General features: G+C 46.8%; 2 protein-coding genes across 2 annotated transcripts in view; one reads left to right on the forward strand and one right to left on the reverse strand.

Moving 5' to 3' along the window:
* The window catches only part of Fgd1 (FYVE, RhoGEF and PH domain containing 1), a 65,499-nt gene extending 54,445 nt beyond the window's left edge, over positions 1 to 11,054 (forward strand). Inside the window, exons 13-18 of the mRNA XM_042684863.1 lie at positions 5,577 to 5,607; positions 6,115 to 6,216; positions 6,831 to 6,956; positions 7,112 to 7,273; positions 9,929 to 10,072; positions 10,567 to 11,054. Of these exons, the coding sequence (XP_042540797.1) occupies positions 5,577 to 5,607; positions 6,115 to 6,216; positions 6,831 to 6,956; positions 7,112 to 7,273; positions 9,929 to 10,072; positions 10,567 to 10,869 (868 nt within the window). The 3' untranslated portion in view covers positions 10,870 to 11,054. The remainder of the gene's footprint in view (positions 1 to 5,576; positions 5,608 to 6,114; positions 6,217 to 6,830; positions 6,957 to 7,111; positions 7,274 to 9,928; positions 10,073 to 10,566) is intronic.
* Positions 11,055 to 11,098: 44 nt separating this feature from the next.
* Positions 11,099 to 17,140, reverse strand: Tsr2 (TSR2 ribosome maturation factor). Its single transcript, XM_042684864.1, has 5 exons — positions 17,040 to 17,140; positions 16,797 to 16,887; positions 13,896 to 13,987; positions 12,795 to 12,965; positions 11,099 to 12,579 (listed from the first exon to the last, which is right to left on the reverse strand). Exons 1-5 carry the CDS (start codon positions 17,121 to 17,123, stop codon positions 12,445 to 12,447), a joined length of 573 nt encoding a protein of 190 aa, XP_042540798.1. The 5' UTR covers positions 17,124 to 17,140; the 3' UTR covers positions 11,099 to 12,444.
* Between the last annotated feature and the right edge of the window lie 9,770 nt (positions 17,141 to 26,910).

Below are 26,910 nucleotides of genomic sequence, written 5' to 3' on the forward strand. Positions count from 1 at the left end.
AACTGTCAGCTACAAGCATTCTATCAGATTTCTTTTCAGTTTTACATTTTTGTTGGGATTCCTAGGCTGGCCTTGAATGCCTGAGCTTCTTGTTTCAGCCTCCCAAGAAACTGGGACTACAGGCATATGACATCACATGTAGCCTGCCATATATGTCCTTTGCTGAACAATCTTTAAAGTAAATTACTGCAAGCAGAGGTGTAGCTTAAGTGGCAGAATGACAGCCGCGAGTAAAAAAGCCATTCAATTGCAAGGTCCTGAGTTCAAGCTCCAGTATGGGCACAGAAAATACACATATAAAATATTGGTTAGCCGGGCACTGGTGGCTCATGCCTGTAATCCTAACTACTCAGGAATCTGAGATCTGAGAATTGAGGTTCAGAGCCATCCAGGCAGGAAAGTCCAAGTCCTGTGAGACTTTTTTTTGTGGGGGAGGGGATGGGGGTCTGGTTGTGTGGCCTGAACTCTGGGCATGGGCACTGTCCCTCAGCTCTTCAGCTCAAGGCTAGTGCTCTACCACTTGAGCCACAGCGCCACTTCCAGCATTTTTTCTTTTTGCTTATGTGGTGCTGAGGAATCGAACCCAGGGCCTCATACATGCAAGGCAAGCGCTCTACCACTGAGCCACCTTTCCAGCCCCAAGACTTTTTTTTGTCAGTTGTAAGGCTTGAACTCAGGGCCTAGGCATTGTCCTGAACTCTTTTGCTCAAGGCTAGCACTCTCTCACTTTTAGCCAGAGTACCACTTACAGTTTTCTGGTGGTTAATTGGAGATAAGAGTCTCATGGACTTTCCTGCCCAGGCTGGCTTCAAACCATGATCCTCATATCTCAGTCTCCCAAGTAGCTAGGATTATGGGCATGAGCCATTGGCCCCCAGCCCACATGAGACTGACAAAAAAAAAAGAAAGATGGAGGGTGAATAATTCTGAAATACATTGCAGTTGTGAACGCAGACCACCTAGATCTCAATGAAAAGCTGAAAAGCTGTGGATCAGTGGGGTTGCAGGGCAGGGAAAGGGAAAGCAATGGAGAGAGTTATTCTGATCAAAGTATATGCATGTCTAAAATGCCATGGTGAAACCCCTTGGTACAATTAATACATAGTAGGAAAAATAAGTAACAAGTAAAACAGGATCTACAGAGAGAATGGATAATAACAGGAGGGGAAATGGCTAATGAAGAGGGTGCATATGGTCAAAATACTTTATTTGCCTGTGTGAAAATAGAGTAGTGTAACCTGTTGAAATTGTTTTTGTTTTGTTTTGCCAGTCCTGGGGCTTGAATTCAGGGCCTAGCCATTGTCCCTGAGCTGCTTTTTTTTTTTTGGGGGGGGGGGGGGTCCGGTCCTGGGGCCTGAGCCTGGGCGCTGTCCCTCAGCTCTTCAGCTCAAGGCTAGCACTCTACCACTTGAGCCACAGCGCCACTTCTGGCTTTTTTCTTTTTGCTTATGTGGTGCTGAGGAATCGAACCCAGGGCCTCAGGCATGCAAGGCAAGCGCTCTACCACTGAGCCACCTATCCAGCCCGCCCTGAGCTTCTTTTGCTTAAGGCTAGCAATCTACCACTTGAGCCACAGTACCACTTATGGATTTTTCTATGTATGTGGTACTGAGGAATTGAACCTAGGGCTTCATGCATGCCGGGCAAGCACTCTACCACTAAGCCACATTCTCAGCCCCACTCTCCCTTTTGTGGGTCATGGGGCCTGAACTCTGGGCCTGGGCACTCTCCCTAGGCTCTTCAGCTCAAGGCTAGCACTCTACCACTTGAGCCACAGTGCCACAGTGCCACTTCCGGCTTTTTCTGCTTATGTGGTGCTGAGAAATCAACCCAGGGCCTCATGCATACAAGGCAAGCACTGTACCACTGAGCTACCTTCCTAGCCCCTCCCTTCTTTTTTTTGTGGTCATGGGGCTCGAACCTGGGCCTGGGCCTGGGTCCTGGCCCTCAGCTCTTCAGCTCAAGGCAGTGCTCTACCACTTGAGCCACAGCGCCACTTCCAGTTTTCTCATGGTTAATTGGAGATAAGAATCTCACTGACTTTCCTGCCCCTGCTACCTTTGAACTTTGATTCTCAGATCTCAGCCTCCTGAGTAGCTAAGATTATAAGCATAGTCACCAGCGCCCGGCTCCACTCTTCTTTTTTTTTTTTGGTCAGCTCAAGGCTAGCAAGCTACCACTTGAGCCACAGCGCCACTTCTGGCTTTTTTTTTTCTTTTTGTTTATGTGGTGCTGAGGAATCGAACCCAGGGCCTCAGACATGCAAGGCAAGCGCTCTACCACTGAGCCACCTTCCCAGCCCCCGGCTCCACTCTTCTTAAAATAATTTCAAGGGCCGGGTGCTGGTGGCTCACGCCTGTAATCCTAGCTACTCAGGAGGCTGAGATCTGAGGATTGCGGTTCAAAGCCAGCCCGGGCAGGAGAGACTGTGAGACTCCTATCTCCAATAAACCACCAGAAAACCGGAAGTGGCGCTGTAGCTCAAGTGGTAGAGCGCTCGCCTTGAGCTGAAGAGCTGAGGGACAGCGCCCAGGCCCAGAGTTCAAGCCCCACGGCCGACCAAAAAAAATAATAATAATAATAATTTCAAGGGGCTGGGAAGGTGGCTTAGTGGTAGAGTGATTGCCTAGCATGCATGAAGCTCAGGTTCGATTTCTCAGTACCACATACAGTTTGAGCCACAGCGCCACTTTGGGATTTTTCTGAGTTGTTTATTGGAGATAAATGTCTCAAAGACTTTCCTGCCCCAGCTGACATTGAACCATGACTCTCAAATCTCAGCCTTCTGAATAGCTAGGATTACAGGTGTGAGCAACAGTTGCCCTGCCTTTAAATGTTCTTTTTGCTTCTTATAATAAACATTCTACATCATTAAAATTGTCTTGTAGTAATGACATATTTTTTTCACCTCCCTCTCAGCTCTGCTTCCAATTTTTTACTATAATAAAAAACACTGTGCCAGGTGTGGTTGTTCAAGCCTGTAATTCTAGCCACTTGGGAGGTAGAGATAGGGAAGTCCCAGTTTGAGTCTTGACCTTGCCAGACAAACACACACAAAAATGTTTGAGACTGGGCTGGGAAGGTGGCTCAGTGGTAGAGTGCTTGCCTTGCAAGCCGGAGGCCCTGGGTTCGATTCCTCAGCACCACATAAGCAAAAAGAAAAAAGCCAGAAGTGGCGCTGTGGCTTGAGTGGTAGAGCGCTAGCCTTGAGCTGAAGAGCTGAGGGACAGCGCCCAGACCCAGAGTTCAGGCCCCACGACCGGACCCAAAAAAAAAAATGTTTGAGACTCCATCTCAACCATTGATTAGGTGCAGTGGCACACATCTGTCATACTAGAAATGCTAAGGGGTACACATAGGGAGATCACTGTATAGGCCATCCCAAGCAAAAGGAGATCCTGTCTCAAAAATAATGCAAAAGGGGTCTGACAAGAGGCTCCAATGTTGGGGCACCTGCCTAGAAATGTGAGGCTGTGAGTTCAAACCCCAGTATCACCAACAAAGGCATTATAGTAAATATTCTTTTCTCTGTGTGTGTATGTTTGCACACATGAGCATACATATAGGATTTGGACCTAGAGCCTCAAACACACTAGGTAAGTGTTCTACCACTGAGCTATATCATTCGCCCACAAAAACATTGTGTGTGTGTGTGTGTGTGTGTGTGTGTGTGTGTGTGTGTGTGTGTGTGTGTGTGTGTGTGTGTGTGTGTGTGTGTGTGTGTGTGTGTGTGTCGGTCGTGGGGCTTGAACTCTGGGTGCTGTCCCTGGGCTTTTCAGTTCAAGAAGAATGCTCTACCACTTGAGCCACAGTGCCACTTCCAGTTTTCTGGTGGTTAATTGGAGATAAGAGTCTCATGGAGTTTCCTGCCCAGGCTGGCTTTGAAATAGTGATCCTCAGATCTCAGCCTCCTGAGTAGCTAGGGTTACAGGCGTGAGCCACCGGTGCCCAGCTGGCAACAAATATTCCTAAAGCTAAATTCTGAGCAACAGCTTTACTTTTCCATGAAGTGGTTTTAAGGTTATAATCAGGTTTTCATATTAGAAAAATACCATTTTTGCCAGGCACCAGCAGCTCACACCTGTAATTCTAACTACTCAGGATGCTAAGATCTAAGGATTGCAGTTTGAAGCCACCCTGTATAATACATGAAACTCTTATCTCCAGTTAACCACCAAAAGCCAGAAGTGGAGTTGTGGCTCAAGAAGTAGAGCAGTAGCCTGGAGCACAAAAGCTTAAGGATAGCACATAGGCCCTACGTTCAAGCCCCATAATGAACACACATGATGAACCCTATGCTTTGAACTTTTTAGACAAGAGCTATTCCACTTAATAGTCTGTTTGCTTTTAATATAGGGTCTCAATGGGCTGGGAAGGTGGCTCAATGATAGAGTGCTTGCCTTGCATGCATGAGGCCCTGGGTTCGATTCCTCAGCACCACATAAACAGAAAAAGCCGGAAGTGGTGCTCTGGCTCAAGTGGTAGAGTGTTTGCGTTGAGCTGAATAGCTGAGGGACAGTACCCAGATCCAGAGTTCATGCCCCATGACGGACAGAAAAAGAAAGAAAGAAGAAAGGAAGGAAAGAAGGAAGGAAGGAAGGAGGGAAGGAAGGAGGGAAGAAGGGGTGGGTCTCAATAATTTCATTCAAGCTTGCCTCCTCGTATCTCTGCCTCCACAGTAGCTGGGATTACATCACACTCAACTAGAAAAAGTACTTTAGATGCCTAGAGTATGAATGTGGAAGGAAATTAGAAGATGTGAGGCAGCAGAGTGAGTGGTTGAGGAGGACTCACTGAGGCACAGGCCTTAGGGAGGCAAGAAAACCAGAAGGGAAGGTCTGTGAGGGAAAAAGCTAAGAGAAAAGAACAAGGCCCTGAGGTCAAGTCCCAGTACTGGCACAAAAAAAGAGACACAGAGTGGAGGGAGTCACAGTGATTAATATAACACATTCTGCTGGGCTGGGCTTTACACGTTCTCAGTGATGCTCAGAATGATCCAGAAAGTAATAGTCATTGCCAGTGCGTGTGTGTGTGTGTGTGTGTGCGTGCGCGTGCGCGCACACACGTGCGCGCATACACACATGCACCAGTCCTGTGGCTTGAATTCAGGGCCTAGGGACTGTCCTTGAGTTTTTTTTTGGCTCAAAAGTAGTGCTCTACCACTTGAACCATAGCTCTATTTCCAGCTTTTATTTTGATGCTGCATTGGAGATAAGGGTCTTATGGACTTTCCTGCCTGGACTGGCTTCAAATTGTCATCCTAGTATCTCAGCCTCCTGAGTAGCTAGGATTACAGGTGTGAGCCATCGGTGCCCAGTTTGTCCCTTAGCTTTTAAGCTCAAGACTTCTGCCCTACCTACAGTTCTACTTCTGACATTTCGGTGGTTAATTATAGATAAGTCTCCCAGACTGTTCTGCTTAGGCTGGCTTCAAACTCTGATCTTCAGATCTCAGCTTCCTTAGTAGCTAGGATTATAGGTGTGAGCCAATAGTGCCCGGCTTCCAGGTTTTTTTAAATTTAATTTAATTTTTTTATTGACCTGCCTAACTCAGCATTTTTCTTTCTTCCCCACAAGGACTGAGGAGGAGAAGAAAGATTGGGTCCAGGTAACATCCAAGAAGGCTTGGTGGGAGGGGGCTGAAAGAGTATTAACAGGTCTCTTAGGGGACATAGACTCTTCCCCCCAAAACTCCTATCTAACAGAATGGGCCTACATACCTCCCTTCCAACAGACTTTGCCATCCCCATTTTATAGCTAAGCAAACTGAAGTCCAGTGGCAAAACAGAAATTCACAAATTCAGGATGTTGGTTTCTCAGAGTGGGTCAAAACCTGTGAAGCCTTAAGCTCAGGCAGAGGCTAGGAAGGCCAGCTAAGGTTTTTCCAGTAACAGCTCTTCCCCCAACTCTATCCCCTGGCTTTCCACCCTCATTTTTCTAATTACCTGGAATATGGGAGGGGTTTGCTCAAGATTATATGTCTGACATGGACACAGCTGAGCCTAGAACGTAAATTTTCCTTACTCCAGACTAAGGCATAGGAAGGTGAGCTGAGGGTGAAGATAGGTGGCTTGTGGAGTGATCTGACCTCTCATTTCTTACCCCTCCCTGATAGGCCATCAACTCCACCCTCTTAAAGCATGAGCAGACCCTGGAGACCTTCAAACTGTTGAACTCAACAAACAGGGAAGATGAAGATACCCCACCCAACTCACCAGTAAGAGTCGTCCTCCCTCCATGCCCTGACACCTCACCTCTATCTCCCTCAGCACTGGGAATCCCTTTCCAGCCTCCAAATTCCCACCTTTCCTTGGCATGATCCTCTCATTCCTAGGAAGTAGAGACTAGACAGACAATGCATGACCTCGGAGGAGCAGTTTTTTGTTCATAGGGCTGCAGAGAAATCATGGGGGGAACAGGCCCAGAGAGTAAAGTGACCTACCTTGGATGGCACAATGAGGTAGGAACCAGTCCTGGCTCAAAGCTACAGGTAATCCTTGCTACTTAGGAGGCTGAGATCCAAGAATCACAGTTTGAAGCCATCCCAGGCAAGAAAAGTCCATGAGACTCTTATCTCTTACCTCCCCCCACCCCCCCAAGAAAGCTGGAAGTGAAAGCTGTGGCTCAAGTTGTAGAGTCTTGAGCAAAAGAGGCTCAAGGATAGTGCCCAGGCCCTGAGTTCAAGCAAACACAAAAAAAGAAAAGGGCAGGTATTCTCCATGTGTCTCCTGCCCCCATCCTCCTTAATGATCCAAGTCTTGGGAAATGAACAAGGGTTGGTTGAACTGAGCAGAACAGCTGTCTTTGACCTGGATCCTGGCCTTTCCCTAGAATGTGGACCTTGGGAAGAGAGCACCCACGCCCATCCGGGAAAAGGAAGTCACCATGTGCATGCGCTGCCAGGAGCCTTTCAACTCCATCACCAAACGCAGGCACCACTGCAAGGCTTGTGGGCATGTGAGTATTGGGAGGCAGGGGCAACCCAAAAACCCATTTCTGAAATGGATACCCTCCAAGGGGGGAGGAATAGGTGCAAATCTGCCGTGGTACTTGCTACACTAAAGGGAAAGGCCGGCCAGAATCCAACTGTTCTTTTCCACTTGCCACCCCAGGTGGTTTGTGGGAAGTGCTCTGAGTTCCGGGCCCGCCTCATCTATGACAATAACCGCTCCAATCGTGTGTGCACTGATTGCTATGTGGCCTTGCATGGGGTGCCCGGGAGCAGTCCAGCCTGCAACCAACATACACCCCAGCGCAGGAGGTCTATCCTGGAGGTAAGAGCCAAGCCCCTATCCAATGTGATCTGAGGAGATCTGGACTCTCTGAAATGTAGGGTGCCATGTGCACTGGCTGATCAAGTAACCCAGGCATGGACCGAGCAAAACCAGTACAAGAGTATATACAGCCAGGTGCTGGTGGCTCACACCTGTAATCCTAGCTACTCAGGAGGCTGACATCTGATAATTGCAGTTCACAGCCAGCCCAGGCAGAAAAGTCTGTGAGACTCTTATCTCCAATTAATTACAAAAGGCCAGAAGTGGAGCTGTGGCTCAAGTGGTAGATCTCTAGCCTTGAGCACAAAAGCCCAAGGACAGGACCCAGGCCCAGAGTTCAGGCCCCAAGACTGTCAAAAAAAAAAAAAAAAGGGAGTAAAGGGTCTAGGAAGGTGGCTCAGTTGTAGAGCACTTGCCTTGCATGCATGAGGCCCTGGGTTCGATTCCTCAGCACCACATAAGCAGAAAAAGCCAGAAGTGGCGCTGCTGCGGCTCAAGCAGTAGAGCGCTAGCCTTGAGCTGAAGAGCTGATGGACAGCGCCCAGACCCAGAGTTCAGGCCCCACGACAAAAAAAAAAAAATAATAATCCAAGAGTCATTTCATGAAAATACTTTACACTTTTAACCCTTATAGTAAGTAATCTACCTATGCTCATATCCCTAGTTTACAATGGAGAAATTAAGGCATGTGGAGGTTATTTGACCAAGTGACACAGTCAATAAGTGGTTTTTATTTTGTCAGTTACTGGGGCTTGAATTCAGGGCGTGGACACTTCCTTAGCTTTTTAACTTAAGGTTGGTGCTCTACCACTTGAGCCATACCTCTACTTTTGGCTTTTTTGGTGACTAGAGGTAAGGGTCCCACAGACTTTCCTGCCAGGGCTGGCTCTAAACTGTGATCATCAGATCCAAGTTTCCTGAGTAGCTGGGATTACAGGCATGAGCCACCAGTGCCCAGGTGTTTTGTTTTTGTTTTGTTTTAGGCCAGTCCTGGGGCTTGAACTCAGGGCCTGGGCACCATTTCTGGGCGTCTTTTGCTCAAGGCTAGCACTCTACCACTTGAGCCACAGTGCCACTTCTGACGGGGTTTTTCTTTCTGTTTATGTGGTACTAAAGAATCGAACCCAGGGCTTCATGCATGCTAGGTAAGCACTCTACCGCTAAGCCACATGCCCAGCTCCTGGTTTTGTTTTTTGAAATGAGATTTCACTATATTCCTTAGGCTGACCTCAGTTATTCTGCCTCCAGCCTCCTGAGTAGCTGAGATTTATAGACACAGCTCAAGGATTTTTTTTGTTCAATCAACAAATTGCCCTTTATTACAAACTAGGATCAGTAGAATAAATTCTTCCCAGAAGAATTTATTTTGGGTTTTTTTAAGCATATCAAGCCATTTAACACTTAAAGGGCTTACTCACCAGGCACTGACACTGATGGCTCACACCTGTAATCCTAGCTACTCAGGAGGCTGAGATCTGAAGGATCATGGGTCAAAGCCAGCCCTGGGAAGGAACATCCTTGAGACTCTTATCTCCAGTTAAGCGCTAGAAAATGGGAAGTGGCACTGTGGCTCAAGCCACTAGTAGAGCACTAGTCTTGTGCTGAAGAGTTCAGGGACAGTGCCCAGGCCCAAAGTTCAAGACCCATGACCCACAAAAAAAATAGCTTACTCTGCCAATAACTATACTAAATGCATTGCTTGTGTTAGCTCATTTAATCCTCACAACAGCCCTCTGTGTTCTCCTTCCAAGTCAATATATTTTCATCTAGAGCTCGGAGTGTGAGCCAGCTTGCATTACCTACCTACCACCTACCATCCACCCCCTTAACCACAGTGCTAGATTGCCCCTTGCTGAGTGATGGATGTATGATGAAAGATGTAAAGAGGTGAGGTGTTGAAAGTGTGAACAGCTTGAATAAATTAACCAGTTATCTAACTGGCCTTTAGATGCCCTTGCTGGTGTGTGCACACCTTTCTCTGTTAGTGTGTACATGTGCATGTGTGCATATGTATGCCAATTCTGGAACTTGAACTCATTACCTGGTCACTGTCCCTTAGCCTTTTCCACTCAAGGCTGGTACTTTACCACTTGAGTTACATCTCCACTTCTGGCCTTTTTTTAATGGTCATGGGGCTTGAACTCTAAGTATGGGCACTGTCCCTGAGCATTTCATCTCTCAAGGCTAGTGCTCTAGCATTTGAGCCACAGTGCCACTTCTGGTTTTCTAGTGGTTAATTGGAGATGAGTCTCATGAACTTTCGGCCGTGTGTGTGTGTGTGTGTGTGTGTGTGTGTGTGTGTGTGTGTGTGTGTGTGTGTGTGTGTGTGTGTGTGTGTGTGTGTGTGTGTGTGTGTGTGGTGTGTGTGTGGACTTAGCCTCCTGATTAGCTAGGATTACAGGCATGAGCCCAGGTTCCCTCTCTGGCTCTTACATACAACAGTCATGGCCTGGGTCAAGCAGAGAAGTCTAGCTTTGAATCTGGACTCACTAGGAGGCAATAGTCAAAACTTCTATCACCTGAGCATCACAGTCTGCATCTGAGACATGGAATAGCAAGCCATGTACTAGGGGAGGGGAGAAGCTACTTAAACTAGAATGGAGTCAGGCTAGGCCATCTGTTACCAATGACTTTATCCATGTTTCTTGGATCCAGAAACAGGCCTCAGTAGCTGCTGAGAACAGCGTCATCTGCAGCTTCCTGCACTACATGGAAAAGGGCGGGAAAGGATGGCACAAGGCATGGTTCGTGGTCCCTGAGAATGAACCTTTGGTGCTGTACATCTATGGAGCCCCTCAGGTGTGCATCCTCCTCCTTCTGAGTCTTTTAGGATACCTAGTGAAGCCACACTGCTACCCTTTTTCCCCGATTTCTCTTCTTCCTTGGCCTTGGCAAATGGGATGAGCCCATCTCTAAGGGAAAGCTAGAATACCCAGCCTTGGGTGGGTCATAAAGTCTAGCTAGTGACAAGGCAAAACATGGAAGGCAAATAGGTGGGATGGGGAGTCTGGCTTGGAGAAAACTGGAGTGGAACAGGCATTAGCACTCCTAGGTCTAATTCAGAGTAAGGATGAGCATGCAGATGGGGTGAGGAAGTCAAAGACCATTCTACTTAAAGAGACTAGTCCAGCTGGTTTGGGGTGTGGGAGGAGACATGTGTTTAAACCAAGTCCTAGTTCCTTTTCCTGTTGATTACAATGAAGCCAAGGCAGGTTCTTGAGCAAGGGAAGAAAGGAGTAGATACCAAGCCAGTAGAGCCCCCAGGTGACCCCAGCTCTGTCCTTCCTCCGCAGGATGTGAAAGCCCAGCGCAGCCTGCCCCTCATTGGCTTCGAGGTGGGGCCTCCTGAGGCAGGGGAGCGGCCTGACAGAAGGCATGTCTTCAAGATAACCCAGAGCCACCTAAGCTGGTACTTCAGTCCCGAGACAGAGGAGCTTCAGCGGCGCTGGATGGCTGTGCTGGGCCGGGCAGGCCGTGGGGATACGTTCTGCCCCGGGCCCACACTGTCTGAGGACAGGGAGATGGAGGCACCAGTGGCAGCATCAGGAGCCACTTCTGAGTCCCCTGAAGCCCCCCAGACCCGAGACAAGACCTAGAGGGTTTAGGGGGGAATTGGGAGCCCCCACCCCACACTCTAGCTGCCCATGTCCAACTGGGGACTCCAGCCCCCTCCCCTCCCAGCTCAGTCAATACTTGAACTCCCATTACGGGCACTTTCAATCCCGAATGCTGGGTTTTGGGTTTTTTTTTAAATTCATCTTTTCACAAAATGTGGGCTTTTAAACACAAATATTCCTACAGTGATATTAATTATTTTTAAAAAAAAATCCCTGTCCCCAGGGAGGTTGGGAGCTATTGCTAGACCCACCTGAATTCAATTATTTACACCCCATCCCAAACACCCCGAAAATCTTGCCTCCACCCAATCCCCTCCCCCAAACAAAAGCACCAGAGGCAGGAAACATGAGTTCAAGTGCCAGCTCTGCCACAAACCCCGGGGCCCAACCCACTCCCACCTCTTCAGCCAGTGTCTTCACGTTTTTGACTCCACGTGGGATGGTGACTAAACCCCCTCCTGCCTCTTCCACAGCTTATAGCTTCCTGGCCCCAAGGCTACCCAGGATTTTAACGTCCAGACCCATGGCAGGGCCACTGGGCAGGACAGGGGAACAGGGGTGGGGGGAGGACAATGGATACTCTTTGTTTTGTTTTTTAAAGAAAAATACAGTTTATTTCAGGCTTACAGTAACTTTCAGAGCACGGTTATAGTCCATTCATCTATGTCTGTCTGTTCAAAGTAACCAGGCTATGAGGGTAAGCCCAGAAACCTCTCTGTGGCTGAACTTTGAAGCTCAGCTCCCACAAGTCTGCCTGATACCATGGCTCACACAGGTCAACCCACAGATTAAACAATGAATGAAGCTATTCTTTATTAAGTTCTGAAGCTTCATCCCTGGACTTTTAACAGGATGGGAGGGAAGTGAAGGAAGAGGTTGGAAGAGACAGAAAACATCCCAATTCTCCCAACCTCACCACCTAGCTGGGCTTAGAATTTGAAGGAATTCCATGGGAAAGCTGGAATGAATGAAAGAAGAGAGCAGAACATTTCTGGGAGGTCTCAAGTTTGGGTGGGGAGAGGACTTGCTCTGTGAGGAGTTAGAGGGACAGGGGAGAGGCACCAACAAGCTACTTTCCTATATATCCTCAATATCTCTGTCTCTCTCTCTCTCTGTCTTTGGTCTCCATGTTCATCTCACCATTACTGAGCAGCCAGCCCCCTAAAGCTGAATGCTGGTCCTCTCCACAAATTAAACTGCTCACTGTCCACCAGAGTCTAACCCCTTCTTCAACCACATCCACACTCATCCCCCCCCCCACCCTCTTCACACTGGTTAAACCCAAGAGGCACTGTGCTGGACAAGCCAGCCTAATCATTCACTTGGTACCTTAAGGCTTAAGAGTTATGGTAAAGTAGGTCCCATCACCCTCTCAACCAAGGACTCTAGGGCTTTTTTCCCCTGGAAGGAGCTGGACAGAGGATCAGGGAAGAAGGTGGGGACAGGGTGAACAAACAGTCCAGAGGTCTATAGACCTCAAAACAACAACAACAACCCTACAGAAGTCTCCAAACACTTAAGAAACAAAGACTCAAAAACCATTTCCAGATCCACTCATTTCTTTCTCCGTACAATGGTCCAGCCATCTTCCACTATATCCTCTTCCTTAATAGTCTGGAAATTCGATTCAGAGGGCTCAGCCTGGGGACACACCCTCTCAGTAGTAGCCCCATTATTCACAGCTGTGACCTGGAGGAAAAATATGAGATAATGCTATATGCATCATTAATCATTGGAGACCTAAGCTCACCCAACATTGCCAGGATATGTCTGTGTGACCTCTCTCTGGAGAATATCATCACCATCATCACCATCACCACCAATAAGCAACAAACATCACTTCTATGCACTCCCACAAAATGGAAAGCATCTGTACCCTCACCACCCAAGGGGTACCTCTTCACCTCCATTTCTTCCACTGTGTCCGCTTCTGCCTCCTCAGCCTGTTTGCCAGTCTTAAGTGCAGTGGCTGTGACTTTAAGCTTCTTTTGGGTGATGTGAGAGGTCATCTCCTTCAGGGCAGCTCCATCACCTCTCTGGAAGTGCTGAAACATGGTCTGCAGCTGCTGGCTCACCTGTCAAGAAAACATTCAACCAGTTTGGATTTTCCAGAGTATCTTACTATACAACCAGCTCAGAGGGAGGGAGGGGGTTGGAACTGTCCTCCTCTAAGAAGTCCACCAGTGAGGCAGCCTCATCTGAAAGGCTCAGGTGAAGCAGTGAAGGAGGCTATTGTAGCAGAAAAGACACAAGACATAAGCTTGATTTTGTTGTGTATGCTGGTCCTGGGGCTTGAATTCAGGATCTAGGTGCTGTCTGTCCCTGAGCTTTTGTACTCAAGGCCACAGCTCCATTTCCAGATGTTTGGGTAGTGAATGAGAGATATGAGTCTTGCAGTCTTTCCTGCCCTAGCTGGCTTCAAACCTCAATCCTCAGATCTCAGTGTCCTGAGTAGCTAGGATTACAGGTATGCAACATGAGCTTTTTGAAAGACAGTAAATGCAGAAGGAAAGACAATCTCACCGGACATGTAATGCTAACTGGAAGAGGAAGGGAATCAACCTGCCCTTGGGATGAGGATGAGGAGCAGATCTGGCTGGGATATATGGAGAAAGGGAAGGTTTGGAAAGGCCTGGAAGACTAAACACTTTTTCCTTTAGGCAAAAGGAATGCTTAGGGGCTGAGGATGTAGCTTAGTGGTACGAGTCTAGCATGCATGAAGTCCTGGGTTTAATTCCTCAGTACCACCTAAGCAGAAAAGGCTGGAAGTGGTGCTGTGGTTCAAGTGGTAGAGTGCTAGCCTTGAGCAAAAGAAGCTCAGGGACAGTGCTCAGGCCTTGAGTTCAAGCCCCAGGACTGGCAAAAAAGGGGGGGGCAGAATCTTAGAATGGCCTGGTATATGACCCAAGCAAAGAATGGTTTAAGCCAAGGTTCTGGAAGCAAAGCAAACAGTTAGGAAAAGACTGCAGGAATGGAGATGGCTGCTGTGTCCACAATTAACTCACCTGGGGCAGACTCCCATCCTCCACAACTGTATCAAACTCATTGGTCATCAGCTCCCCAAGAAAGTCTTCCACCTCATCCAACTCCAAGTCAGCTGTGTAGGAAAGGATAGGACCCTTTGGTCAAAGACTGGCAACTTCATCATCCTACCTGCTATTTTCCAATACCTTTTTGATAGGTCTACACCTCATTAATGAGCAAAGGCCAGTGAACAGTTATATTTATTGGCTAAAATGCTTTTGTTTCATCTGACTTCCCCTCTATGTGACACTCAACACACTACTTCTCTCTGAGCCTAGTTTCCTCACCTGTGAAGTGGAGCTAATAGTGACCTTAAAAGTCTCTTATGAGGACTCACCAAACACAATGCCTGGAGTTTTGAAGTATGGAGAGCCTTCATAACTGGCTCACCTCATTCTGGAGACTAGAGGCCAATGGGACTGGTAAGAAAAAATGGGATATGATACTTCCAATAAGAAAATTCTCATAGCTTTGACACAAACCTATTATGTGATTCTGGCCAAGCTCTGCTCTCTGGGCCCACAGTCTACTTTTCTCAGTTAAAAGTCTCTCCTCCCTGGACTGGGAAGGTGGCTCAGTGGTAGAGCGCTTGCCTTGCATGCCAGAGGCCCTGAGTTCTATTCCTCAGCACCACATAAGCAAAAACAAAAAAGCCGGAAGTGGCGCTGTGGCTCAAGTGGTAGAGTGCTAGCCTTGAGCTGAAGAGCTGAGGGACAGTGCCCAAGCCCAGAGTCCAGAGTTCAGGCCCCACGACCGGACCCCCAAAAAAAAAAAAGTCTCTCCTCCCCTTTCTCTGGAAGAGTTCACCCACCTGCTTGCTTGTCTCTACTATTCAAATCTAACATCCTCCAAATTTATCCCCAACTCCGAGTACTTGTATACCCAGGTATTTAACAAAGAACTTAGGTCCCCATATCCAACTTCTAAACCTGCATCTTATCTTCTACTGTTCCTCTATTCCTTGAAAGGCACTTAATTCATCCCACCGTTCAAACCAGAAACTTGCTTCTTTTTCCCTCCCTACTTATAGCCAAGCACTCTCCTATGCCCGAATCCACCTTCTTTTCCATGAGAAATGCCATTGCCCTATTCTTGGTCTTATTTTATAGACAAAAACTGCACATGCAAGTACTGGGACTTGGACTCAGGGCCTCAAATGCTCTTTTGCTTGGCTTTTCTTTTTTTTGCTCAAAGCTGGCTCTCTACCACTTGAGCCACACACACACCCTTCTGGATTTTTGCTGCTTAATCAGAGATAAAGACTCTTTCAGACTTCTCTGTCAAATCAAGCTGCAAATTTCAACCCTCCAATCCTAGCTGGCCTCTCAAGGACAGCGCCCAGGCCAAGCCCCATGACCAGCATACATACACACACGGCTTGGAATGCCTTTCATATATTATCATTTTGGAGTAGAAAGTCTCCCTACCACCCAGCTTCATTCTCTCTCCCAGTTCTCCACCCCACAATGGCCTTAGAACAATGATCCTTTTGACATCTTCCAAAAGTTACACATTATCTCCCCATCACCACAGACCTCCTTGGTGTAACTTTCCTAGCTTTCCCCACCCACACTGACTCCTTTTCATCCCAAGGGAAGGAGTCCAATCACTATCTTCCCAGAAAAGGTGCCACCTCCACCTCAAGTTGCCACAAGAACCATGTGTTCCTTTCTTTCAGAACACTTATTTAGCTTTGGATTTGTCCATTTATTTGTATCCCTCACTTGATAGTAAAATGTTCTTGAGATAGGACTCTGCTGGATACCAAATCCAAGGCTAGAAAATGGGGAACTTTGTTAAAAAAAAAAAAACACTATAGCATTTAACCCATCCCCTGCTTGGCTCTTTGTTCCAATACAACCCTTAAATGGGGCTATAGTATCCATCTTTGCCACCCTGATAGCCACGTATAGTTACTGAGGATTTGAAATGTCATGGATTAGTCCATGGATTTGTGACACAGCTCAAGTGGTAGAGTGCAAGTAAGAGGCTCTTGAGTTCAAGCCCAGCGTCTCACATACACACACAAATGTGACAAGGCCAAATTGAGATGTGCTAACATCAGGCAATTATCATATTTTTAAAAAAAAAACAATCTTTTTACGTCTGTGTGTGTGTGCGCACATGCACGTGGGTGTCGGTCCTGGGGCTGGCACTGTGCTTGAGCAATGTCTCTGATATTACTTTTCTTAAGGCTACTGGTCTACCACTTGAGCCACAGTGCCACCTCCGGCTTTTTCTTAGTAGTTTATTAGAGATAAGTCTCACGGGCTTTCCTACAGGAGCTGGCTTTGAAAAATAATCCTCAGATCTCCTGAGTAGCTACAATTACAAGCCTGAGCCACCAACACTTGGCTGTACATCTTATTAGATGTAAAAGTTTACATTTATGACATGTTGAAACCTTTTGAATGTGAGCTGAATAACACAGCACTAATTCCATCTACTTTTCACTATAGTGGCTGCTAATTTTGGTAAGATTGGGTGTGCTGGAGATGGAACCCAAAGTCTTGAGCATGCTAGAAAAGTGCCCTACAGCTGAGCTACACCCCCAGCTCTGCAGTTTTTAAATGATATGACTCACACAACACTACTGGACAAAGCTGGCGTTGAAACTGTGATACCCATTTCAAAACCCAAGAAACAATCTTATAAGGGTAAAACGCCCACTTCAGGGAAATAACATGATGATCTAGGAGAACAACCTTTAAGACACTCAGACCCGAGATCCTGACTCCCAAACTAGCTTTCGTTCCACCTCGCCCTCGGGTAGCAAACTGGTCATCCATCAAGCGTTCGAGAGACGTGCTGGCTCTCCAGGGCTCCTCCTCTCCGGTCCCCACTGCCACACAGAGAGAAAGCGGCGTCCCACACTCACTCACCATTGCGGAAGAAATAATCCTCCACTGCACCACAAAGCCACTCGGCCTTTTCCTGGCTGTGCACGCCCCCGAAGCCATTGTCCACCGCAATCTGAAAATACAGTTCGAAGCCCACCATGTCAGCTTAGGGACCCGCCTAAGGTCGGGAGTCGCCCACGTCGCCCATCCAAGTCTCAGGGGTCTCGACCGGCAAGCTCTTGTGTCCCAGACTCTAACCTTTCATCCTGCCATGGTTTTGCTCACCTGCAAAGCGGGCCAAGCCTCCAAAGCCGCTCGGACGCCAGCCCGGTAGAGCGCTCGCACATCTTCCCCAGCGCCCGCCATCATACCGTCTGGCTCACGTGATGCCTCGGCGATCCAATCCCTCCCCAATTCGCTCCAGACCAAACAAGCCGAAAGCCGAGGATGAGAACTCAGATTCGCTTTTCCGCTGACCTGGCAGGAAGACTAGAGCAATAGAAAAGTCCAACAGCAAATACGAGGTTTTAGTTGAAAATCCAACCCCAGTAGGGAGGCGGGGATAGAGGTAATCAGTGACGTAGGGAACACCGCTACAAATTATACGCAATAACCGAGTCAAAGGAAACAAGACGGGGCTGGGAAGGTGGCTCAGTGGTAGAGCACTTGCCTAGCATGTATGAAGCCCTGGGTTTGATTCCTCAGTACTACGTACACAGGAAAATCCAGAAGTGGCGCTGTGGCTCAAGTGGTAGACACAGCACAAAGCAAACTGCATCTTTAACAGTGTCCCAACATCTATAGTCAACGACAGCAGAATATTTTTGTGTGTGTGCCGGTCCTGAGGCTTTAACTCGTGCCTGAGCACTGGGCCTGAGCTTTTATTTTTTCTCAAGACTTTTTGCTCAAGGCGAGAGCTCTACCATTTGAACCGCAGCTCCACTACTGGCTTTGGTGATTACATGGAAATAATTGTCTCGGGGATTTTTCCTGCCTGGGCTGGCTTTGAACTGTGATCCTCAGATCCTAGCGTCCTGAACAGTGAGGATTATAGGTTTGAGCCAGCCCCCCGCAGGAATCTCTGTGACGCTCTTCAATTAACCACCAGAAAACCGGAAGTGGCGCTGTGGCTCAAGTGTTAGAGCTCTCACCATGAGCTGAAGAGCTCAGGGACCGTGCCCAGACCCAGAGTTCAAGTCCCACGACCGACACACAAAAAAAAGGCTAGAGAGGCTAGAAGAGTGACATAAGAGGTAAAGAACTAGCAAATCAGCCATGTGAATGTGAGGTCTTGAATTGAAGCCCTAGTATTGTGGTGTGTGGGAGCCAAAGGCAGTGGTGACATATGCCTGGAATCTGAATCAGGAATATCTCAAGTTAGTACACAGCTTAGGCTCCATAGTGAGTTCAAGGGCAGCTTAGACTACATAGAGAAGCCTTGTCTCAAAACAAAACAAAAAATTAACCTGTTCATTATGTACACTGAAGGCATGTAAATAATATCTCAATAAAACTGTTTTTAGAAGAGTATCCTAAGTGACTTCCCTCACACAGCAAAGCTTGTAAACTTGGGACTAGCCCATGTCAACAAGCAATGCTAACCTTTCCTACCACACCCTCCCAAATGCTGGCATGATGAGCATGCAACCCCACTCCAGGCAGAAATTTTTGAGTACTGACAAATGCCCCCAAATATTTTTGAATTGCTTTTGTTTATTTTTTGTTGTTGTTGTTTCTTTGTTTCTTTTCCAGGTAAAAGGGTTTGAACTCAGGACATGAAGCTCCCTTGGCTTATGTGCTCACAGGCTGGTGCTCTACCACTTGAGTCATATACCTCCAGCCTGACTTTTCTCCCAAGATTATAGGTACCATTATTTTGGTGTTTTGTTTTGTTTTTTTTGGGGGGGGGTCCAGTCGTGGGGTCTGAACTCTGGGCCTGGGCACTGTCCCTCAGCTCTTCAGCTCAAGGCTAGCGCTCTACCACTTGAGCCACAGTGCCACTTCGGCTTTTTTCTTTTTTGGCTTATGTGGTGCTGAGGAACCAAACCCAGGGCCTCATGCATGCAAGGCAAGCGCTCTACCACTGAGCCACCTTCCCAGCCCAGTACTATTGTTTAATCAAAATTTTAAAATACCTCCTCATACTGGCAATTATTGTTTATAAATAACATATGTAACTGATAAGAATATAAAAGATATGTGTGGCCGGTGCTGGTAGCTCAAGCCTGTAATCATAGCTACTCAGGAGGCTGAGATCTAAGGATCATGGTTCAAAGTCAGCCCTGGCAGGAGAGTCCATGAGACTCTTACCTCCAATAAACCACTCAGAAAACTGTGGCTCAAGTGGTAGAGCGCTAGCCTTGAACTGAAGAGCTGAGGGACAGCACCCAGGCCCAGAGTTCAAACCCTACAACCAAAAAAAAAAAAGATATGTGTGGTCAGTTCTCCCATGGAAAGGTCCACATAAGATGAAACATTTCCCATAAGGATGTAATTTTGCTATAGGCGCACATTACCAGAAAACCTGAAATGGATTTGTAGCTCAAAGTGGTTGAGCACTAGCCTTCAGTGCAAAATCTCAGGGACAGTGCCCAGGCCCTGAGTTCAAACCTCACAATAGGAAAAAAAATAATTTGGGGAAGCGCTTCCCTAAATAAAGTTTAGTTGGCTTAGTATGGATCGTGTGTCCATAATTTGACTAGAAGAGGCCAGTATAGCTCGATTAAAAGTCCTTCCAGGGCTGGGAAGGTGGCTCAGTGGTAGAGTGCTTGTCTTGCATGCATGAGGCGAGGCCCTGGGTTTCATTCCTCAGCACCGTATAAGTAGAAAAAGCTGGAAGTGGCACTGTGGCTCAAGTGGTAGAGCGCTAGCTTTGAGCTGAAGAGCTGAGGGACAGCACCCAGGCCCAGAGTTCAGGCCCCACAACTGACAAAAAGAAGTCCTTCCAGACTATATTCAATGGGAAGAAATGATCAACTCTCTCAAGCCAGGGATGGGGTGTATCTCAGTGATAGTTTTCCTATTGTATACAAACCCCTCAGCTCAATCCCCAGCACCAGAAAAGAAGTCTCCTGTGAGACATGATGATAAATACCTATACTACAAGCACTCAAGAGTTTGTGAGGCAGGAGGACTGCCAGTTCAAGGCCAGCCAGTTTTATATAGCAAGATTCTGTCTCAAAAAAAACAAAATCTCAGCCAGGCACCAGTAGCTCATGCCTGTAATCCTAGCTCCTCAGGAGGCTGAAATCTTAGTATCAAAGTTCAAAGCTAACCCAGCCAGGAAGGCCCATAGATTTATATCTCCAATTAACTACTAAAAAAGCTGGAAATGGGCCGGGCGCTGGTGGCTCACGCCTGTAATCCTAGCTACTCAGGAGGCTGAGATCTGAGGATCGCGGTTCAAAGCCAGCCCGGGCAGGAGAGACCGCGAGACTCCTATCTCCAATAAACCACCAGAAAACCAGAAGTGGCGCTGTAGCTCAAGTGGTAGAGCACTCGCCTTGAGCTGAAGAGCTGAGGGACAGTGCCCAGGCCCAGAGTTCAAGCCCCACGACTGACCAAAAAAAAAAAGCTGGAAATGGAGCTGTGGCTCAAGTTGTAGAGTGGTAGCCTTGAGTGAAAAAAACAAAAAGTTCAAAGACATTACCCAGGCCCTGAGTTTAAGCCCTAGTACTGGCAGAAAAAAAAAAATCTCAGACCATGTTCATGCCAGTGAATGCCATTTACTCAGGATGTAGAGATCAGGGTTTAAGGCCAGCCTAGAAAATAAAGGTTGGAAAGACATCTCAACCGTTGAGCCTGGTCTGGTGGTGCATGTCTATAATGCCAGATAGGTGGGAAGCCAAGGGAAGGAGGATTAAGGTCTAAGGGAAGCATGAGGCAAAAACAGGCAAGTCTATCTGACAATTACAAAAAAAAAAAAAGGCAGAAGCTAGTGGCTCAGGCCTGTAATCCTAGCTACTCAAGAGGCTGAGATCTGAGGATCACAGTTCGAAGCCAGGAAAGTCGGTGAGACTCTTATCTCCAATAATCCACCAGAAAACCAGAAGTGGCACTGTGGCTCAAGTGGTAGAGAGCTAGCCTTGAACTGAAGAGCTGAGGGATAGCGCCCAGGCCCAGAGTTCAAGCCCTATGACTAACAAAACAAACAAACAAAAACAGGCAAAAGAAAGACAAAAAAGGTTCAAGTGTTAGAACTCCTGACAAGCAATTGTGAGACATGAACTCACAAACTAATACCACCAAAAGAAATCTAAAAAAAATTGTGTTTTGCTGTTTTTTGTTTTTCACTAAAATTGTAGGAAATAAAAACTGAGTGATCAATAGCCACGTAAAGTATTTTTCTCCAAGAAAAGTTAAGAAATCCTTATGTATTCATCAGATCTGGAGTCTTCTTCGAGGCAACTGAATCATTTTTGCTCAAGAAAAGGAATTTCGGGCTGAGAATATGGCTTAGTGGTAGAGTGCTTGCCTGGCATGCATGACACCCGGGTTCAATTCCTCAGTACCACATCAACAGAATAATCTGGAAGTGGTGCTGTGGCTCAAGTGGCAGAGTGCTAGCTTTGAGCAAAAGAAGCTCAGGGACAGTGCCCAGGCCTTGAGTTCAAGCCCCAGGACTGGCCAAAAAGAAAGAAAGAAATGAAATTTCAAGCTGGGTACTGGTGGCTCAAGCCAAATCCAAGCCACTCAGGAGTCTGAGATCTGAGAACTTAGGATCCCAGTTTGAAGCCAGCCCAGGCAGAAAAGTCTGTGAGATTCTGTGTGTGTGTGCGTGTGTGCGCGCGTGTGCGCGCGCCAGTGCTTGGAATTGAATTCAGGGCCTGGGCACTGTGCATGAGCTTTTTGTTCAAGTCTAGTGCTCTACCACTTTAGCCACATCTCTACTTCCAGCTTTTTGGTGGAGTCTTACAAATTTTCCGACTTGGGCTAGCTTCAAACCTCAATCCTCAGATCTCAGCCTTCTGAGTAGTTAGGATTACAGACATGAGTCACCAGTACTACATTCATAATTCCAATCTCCAATTAACTAGGAATTAGTAAGAAGTGGAGCTTTGGCTCAAGTGGTAGAGTACCAGCCTTGAGCAACTAAAAAGCCATGTGAGAATGAGATGCCCTGATTTCAAGCCCCAATACCTATTAAAACAAAAAAAAAAGTGTGGGGGAAGCAGAAGGAAGGAAGGAAGGAAGGAAGGAAAAAGAAGGAAGGAAAGGAGGAAAGAAGGAGAGGAAGAAAAGACAAAAAAGGAATGGGCAGGGCTGGGAAGGTGGCTCAGTGGTAGAGTGCTTGCCTAGCATGCATGAAGCCTTGGGTTCAATTCCTCAGCACCACATAAGCAGAAAAAGCCAGAAGTGGTGCTATGGCTTAAATGGTAGAGTGCTAGCCTTGAGCTGTAGAGCTGAGGGACAGTGCCCAGGCCCAGAGTTCAAGCCCCACTATCAGCACACAAAAAAAAAAAGGAATGGGCTGGCTGGGCACTGGTGGTTCATGCCTATAGTCACTACTCAGGAGGATGAGATCTGAGGATCGTGGTTCAAAACCAGCCTAGGCAGGAAAGTCCATGAGAGACTCTTCAATTAACCGCCAGAAAACCGGAAGTGGCACTGTGGCTCAAGTAGTAGAGTGATTGCCTTAAGCTGAACAGCTCAGGGTCAGCACCTAGGCCAGAGTTCAAGCCCCACGACAAACAGAAAAGAAAAAAAAAAGGAATGGGTTTGCCACCACTGGCTCATGTCTATAATCCTAGCTACTTAGGAGGCTGAGACCTGAGGATCATGGTTCAAAACCAGCTGGGCAGGAAAGATCATGAGACATTTATCTCTAGTTAAATCAGAAAACCAGAAGTGGCACTGTGCCTTAAGCAAAAAAGCTGAGGGACAGCACCCAGGCCTTGAGTTCAAGCCCCATGACCAACAACAACATCAAAAAAGGAATGGAATTTCAGTAGGCTGAAAAAGAATGCCTCTTGACTTCTGCAGTGAATTCTTAGGAAATGGGGTGGGTGAATACCTGACTCCATGTGAGCCAGTGCCTCTGGGGCAGTGAGGGCTCTGAGAATTGTTGAGTATATGTGCACAAGGATTGGCCTTTTACATTTAGATGAATTTAGGAAGCACAAAGTAATCTTCAGGAAATATTCATTTCAACCCCACCCCCCTCACACAGCTCAGTGGATTACACATTTTGTCTGGAACCTTCTAATCCACTCTCGTGTTTTCATGTTGAAAATACTTTTGCATTTTCCTACCAATGTCTTACTAGTACTATATATATATATATATTTTTTTTTTTTTTTTTTTTTTTGCCCATTGTGAGGCCTGAATTCTGGGCCTGGGCCCTGTCCCTCAGCTGTTCAGCTCAAGGTTAGCGCTCTACACTTGAGCCACAGCGCCACTTCTGACTTTTCCTGCTTATGTGGTGCTGAGGAATCGAACCCAGGGCCTCATGCATGCAAGGCAAGCACTCTACCACTGAGCCACCTTCCCAGCCCTAGTACTATATTTTTAATGTAACATGTTTATCTGGGATGTATTTTAACTCTTTTTGTATAGCGTAAACTGAGCTACCGGCTCCCGGCTTGTAATTAACTTTTAAATGTTTATAGGAATATGTGCTGTAAAGTCATATGAAATTTGTCATAATTTTGTCATGAACAGTACTGTTCCTAATTACTGTAATGTAATAAAAATAGATATGATAACAGAAAAAGAAGGAAAAAAAAGATCGGCCTTTTAAAGCTGCAACCTGGGGAACTTTGAAGAACCTCCTCATTGAGTTACAGTGAAAGGTTAGTAAGCTTTGCCCTGGAGTAGCCAGCAGCATCAGACGGAAGTAGACCAGTGGGCAATAGCGACGCGTCGTGGCAGTGGGATGCAATGACAAACACGGCAGAGGAGGCTCCTCCTCCACACTCAATTCCCACCTCCGCTGAGTACAAAACATCCGGGCAACATCCTCTGCAGCCTCTATGAATTTTGGGATAAATGAGAGGAAGAGAACAAAAGAAAATGGTAGTCGGCGCCGGTGGCTCACGCCTGTAATCCTAGCTATTCAAGAGGCTGAGATCTGATTATCACGGTTCAGCCTGAGCAGAAACTCTGGGAGACCCTTATCTCCAATTACCCAGCGGAAAATCCGAAATGGAGGTGTGGCTCAGAGCTCTGAGACTTGAAATAAAAGATCTTAGGGAAGGCGTTCAGGCCCAGAGGGGCTTACTTCTTGCTAACGCAGTCCATAAATGCTCAAGCCAGTTTCACTTAGAGAAATAAAACAGATGTGACTAGCCAGGTGCTGGAAGCTCACATATGTAATCCTAACTACTTTGGAGGTTGAAATATGAGGATCACAGTTTGAAGCCAATCGGGTAGTTGGGGTAGTAAAGTCCAAAAGATTCTTATCTCCAATTAACCAGCAAAAAGCAGAAAGTAGAGGTAGCCAAGTGAGAGTGCAAGGCTCAGAATTAAAGCCCCAGTACCAACACCAAATTTAATTTTATTTATTTTTTGTCGGTCGTGGGACTTGAACTCTGGGTCTGGGCACTGTCCCTCAGCTCTTTAGATCAAGGCCAGTGCTTGAGCCACAGTGCCATTTCCGGTTTTTTTCTGCTTATGTGGTGCTGAGGAATGGAACTGAGGGCCTCATGCACGCAAGGCAAGCGCTCTACCATTGAGCCACCTTCCCAGCCCAACACCAATTTTTAAAAGTACTACACTTGAAAAGTTGTAGAGAGCTAGGGGCTGGTGGAGTGGTTCAATTGGTAGAGTGCCTGCCTATCAAATGTGAGGCCTTGAGTTCAAACATCAGCACCTTGAAGGAGGAGGACTGTGAGCTCCTCTTAAGTATATATATAATTTGCCCCTCCCCCCCATTCTGGGGCTTGGGTGCTGTCTCTGAGCCTCTTTATGCTCAAGGCTATAGTGCTCTACCGTTTGAGCCACAGCACCACTTCTGGCTCTTTTTAGTAGTTTATTAGAGAGAATAGTCTCATAACTTTTTTGCCCAGGCTGGCATTGAACTGAGATCCTGAGATCTCAGCCTCCTGAGTAGTTAAGATTATAGGTGTGAGCCACCAGTGGCCAGCTCTACATATATACACAACAAGTTCAATATATGTTTCCAACCCAAAACATCAAGAAGTTAGGAACTCTGCTTCTCTTTCTTATCTCTACTTTCCCTGGAACCTGGCACTTGGTAGGTATTCAACGAATGTTTGTTGAATGAATGAATGAATGTGGTGAAACTTCAATGTTACAGAAGGATATATGATAAAGTATAATGTCTTAAGTCTTACTGTACCTACCCAAAAAGGAAAATCTGATATGGTCTCTCGTGTGTGTGAGTGTGTGTGTGTGTGTGTGTGTGTGTGTGTGTGTGTGTGCGTGCGCGTACATGTGCGCGTGCGTGCGCACACGCACACATGCGCTGACCCTAGGTCTTAAAATCAGGGCCTGAGGCACCATCCCGAGCATTTTGGCTCAAGGGTAGCACTCTACTATTTGAGCCACAGCTTCACTTCCAGCTTTTTTCTGGTGCTTGATTGGAAATAAGAATCTCATGGACTTTCCTGCTTAGACTGGCTTTGAATCCTGTGCTCTTCAGATCTCAGCCTCCTGAGTAGCGAGGATGGTAAGTGTGAGCCACCAGAGCCCAGTTGTTCTCCTCATTCTCTAATACTCTCATAAAAAGTTTCAAATCCCAACCATCATAATTTGAAGAGAAACAGTAAGTTTCCTAATATCACTGAAGATACTTGATGGGATTGGCAAGATATCTGCTTTATTCTGGACTCTTCTGAGTCTTACCTCGTGGTGCAGAAGCAGTACTTTTCCACTGGGGGCAGCCTTGAGCTGTCACCAATCCTGCAAAGTATTGTACCCTGGGTTTCTGTTCCTTTTCATGGTTCTCTCTGCTCTGTTCAATACTTTTTACCCCCTTAAATCCCGTGGCCTCCTCTAAGGCCTCTGTCACTACTCCTTCCATCTCCTTACAAAATCAAGAGAACCTTACGCAGCTTCTTCTAGGAGAAGAGCTCCAGAAAAACATCTTCTAGTTTTTTCTTCTATCTTTCTAGTCTTTACAGTTTGATAGCCATATCTTTGGGTTCCATTCCACATGTATTCATTCAACCAACCATAGATCAAAATATTTGCCAGATGGACACTGGTAGCTCACATTTGTAAGCTCACTACCTACAAAGGAAAGTCAGATATGAGGATCCTGGTTTCAAGCTAGCCCAGGCAGAAAAGACTGGGAGAGTTTTTTTTCTTTTTTTTTTTTGCTGGTCGTGGGGCTTGAACTCTGGGTCTGGGCGCTGTCCCTCGGCTCTTCAGCTCAAGGCTAGCACTCTACCACTTGAGCCACAGCACCACTTCCGGCTTTTTTTCTTTTTTGCTTATGTGGTGCTGAGGAATTGAACCCAGGGCCTCAGGCATGCGAGGCAAGCACTCTACCACTGAGCCACCTTCCCAGCCCAGACTGGGAGATTTTTATTTCCAATTAACCAGCAAAGTCAAGCGTGGCTTGAATGGTAGAGCATCAGCCTTGAGTGGAAAAGCTAAACCAGAGCAAGATTCCCTGAGCTCAAAACTCCAGTACAAACCCCCCAAAAATATTTGTCAAAAATTTCCAGGCACCGATGGCTCACACCTATAATCCTACCTTTTCAGGAGGCTGAGATCTAGAGGATCAAGGTTTAAATCCATCCAAGATAGACTAGTCCTTGAGAAGGCTCCATCTCCAAAATAAGCAGTAGGAAGCCCAGCTGGACATGTGACTCAAGTGGTAGAGCACCAGCCAAGCAAGCATGATGCTCTGAGTTCAAACCTTGTTACCAGAAAAAAATTGCCAAAATTTAGTCAGGTGTTATGGTGTACACCTATAATATCACCACTCATGAGGAGCTAGAGCTCAAAACCAGCCTGACCTACATAGCCAGACCCCGAGTAAGCCAAATTAATAAACAAATAAACAAAAACAACAAAGAAAAGCTGGACTCTGGTGGCTCATGCCTATAACCATAGTCACTCAGGAGACTGAGATCTGATGATTGTGGTACAAAGCCAGCCCAGGCAGGAAAGTTTGTTTTTTTTGTCCATCATGGGGCCTGAACTCTGGGCCTGGGCGCTGTCCCTCAGCTCTTCAGCTCAAGGCTAG

Source organism: Dipodomys spectabilis, unplaced genomic scaffold (genome assembly GCF_019054845.1).
Source record: "Dipodomys spectabilis isolate Male_0828 unplaced genomic scaffold, ASM1905484v1 ptg000091l, whole genome shotgun sequence".
Lineage (NCBI taxonomy): Eukaryota > Metazoa > Chordata > Mammalia > Rodentia > Heteromyidae > Dipodomys > Dipodomys spectabilis.

What these genes read in the sequence shown, in the direction of transcription:
- Tsr2 (XM_042684864.1), bottom strand. Translation starts at nt 17,123, where the DNA reads ATGATGGCGGGCGCTGGGGAAGATGTGCGAGCGCTCTACCGGGCTGGC. An exon ending in AGGATGGGAGTCTGCCCCAG is followed by an intron (nt 12,966 to 13,895) that starts GTGAGTTAATTG and finishes TTTTCTTGACAG; the next exon opens with GTGAGCCAGCAGCTGCAGAC. An exon ending in ACACAGTGGAAGAAATGGAG is followed by an intron (nt 12,580 to 12,794) that starts GTGAAGAGGTAC and finishes TTTTTCCTCCAG; the next exon opens with GTCACAGCTGTGAATAATGG.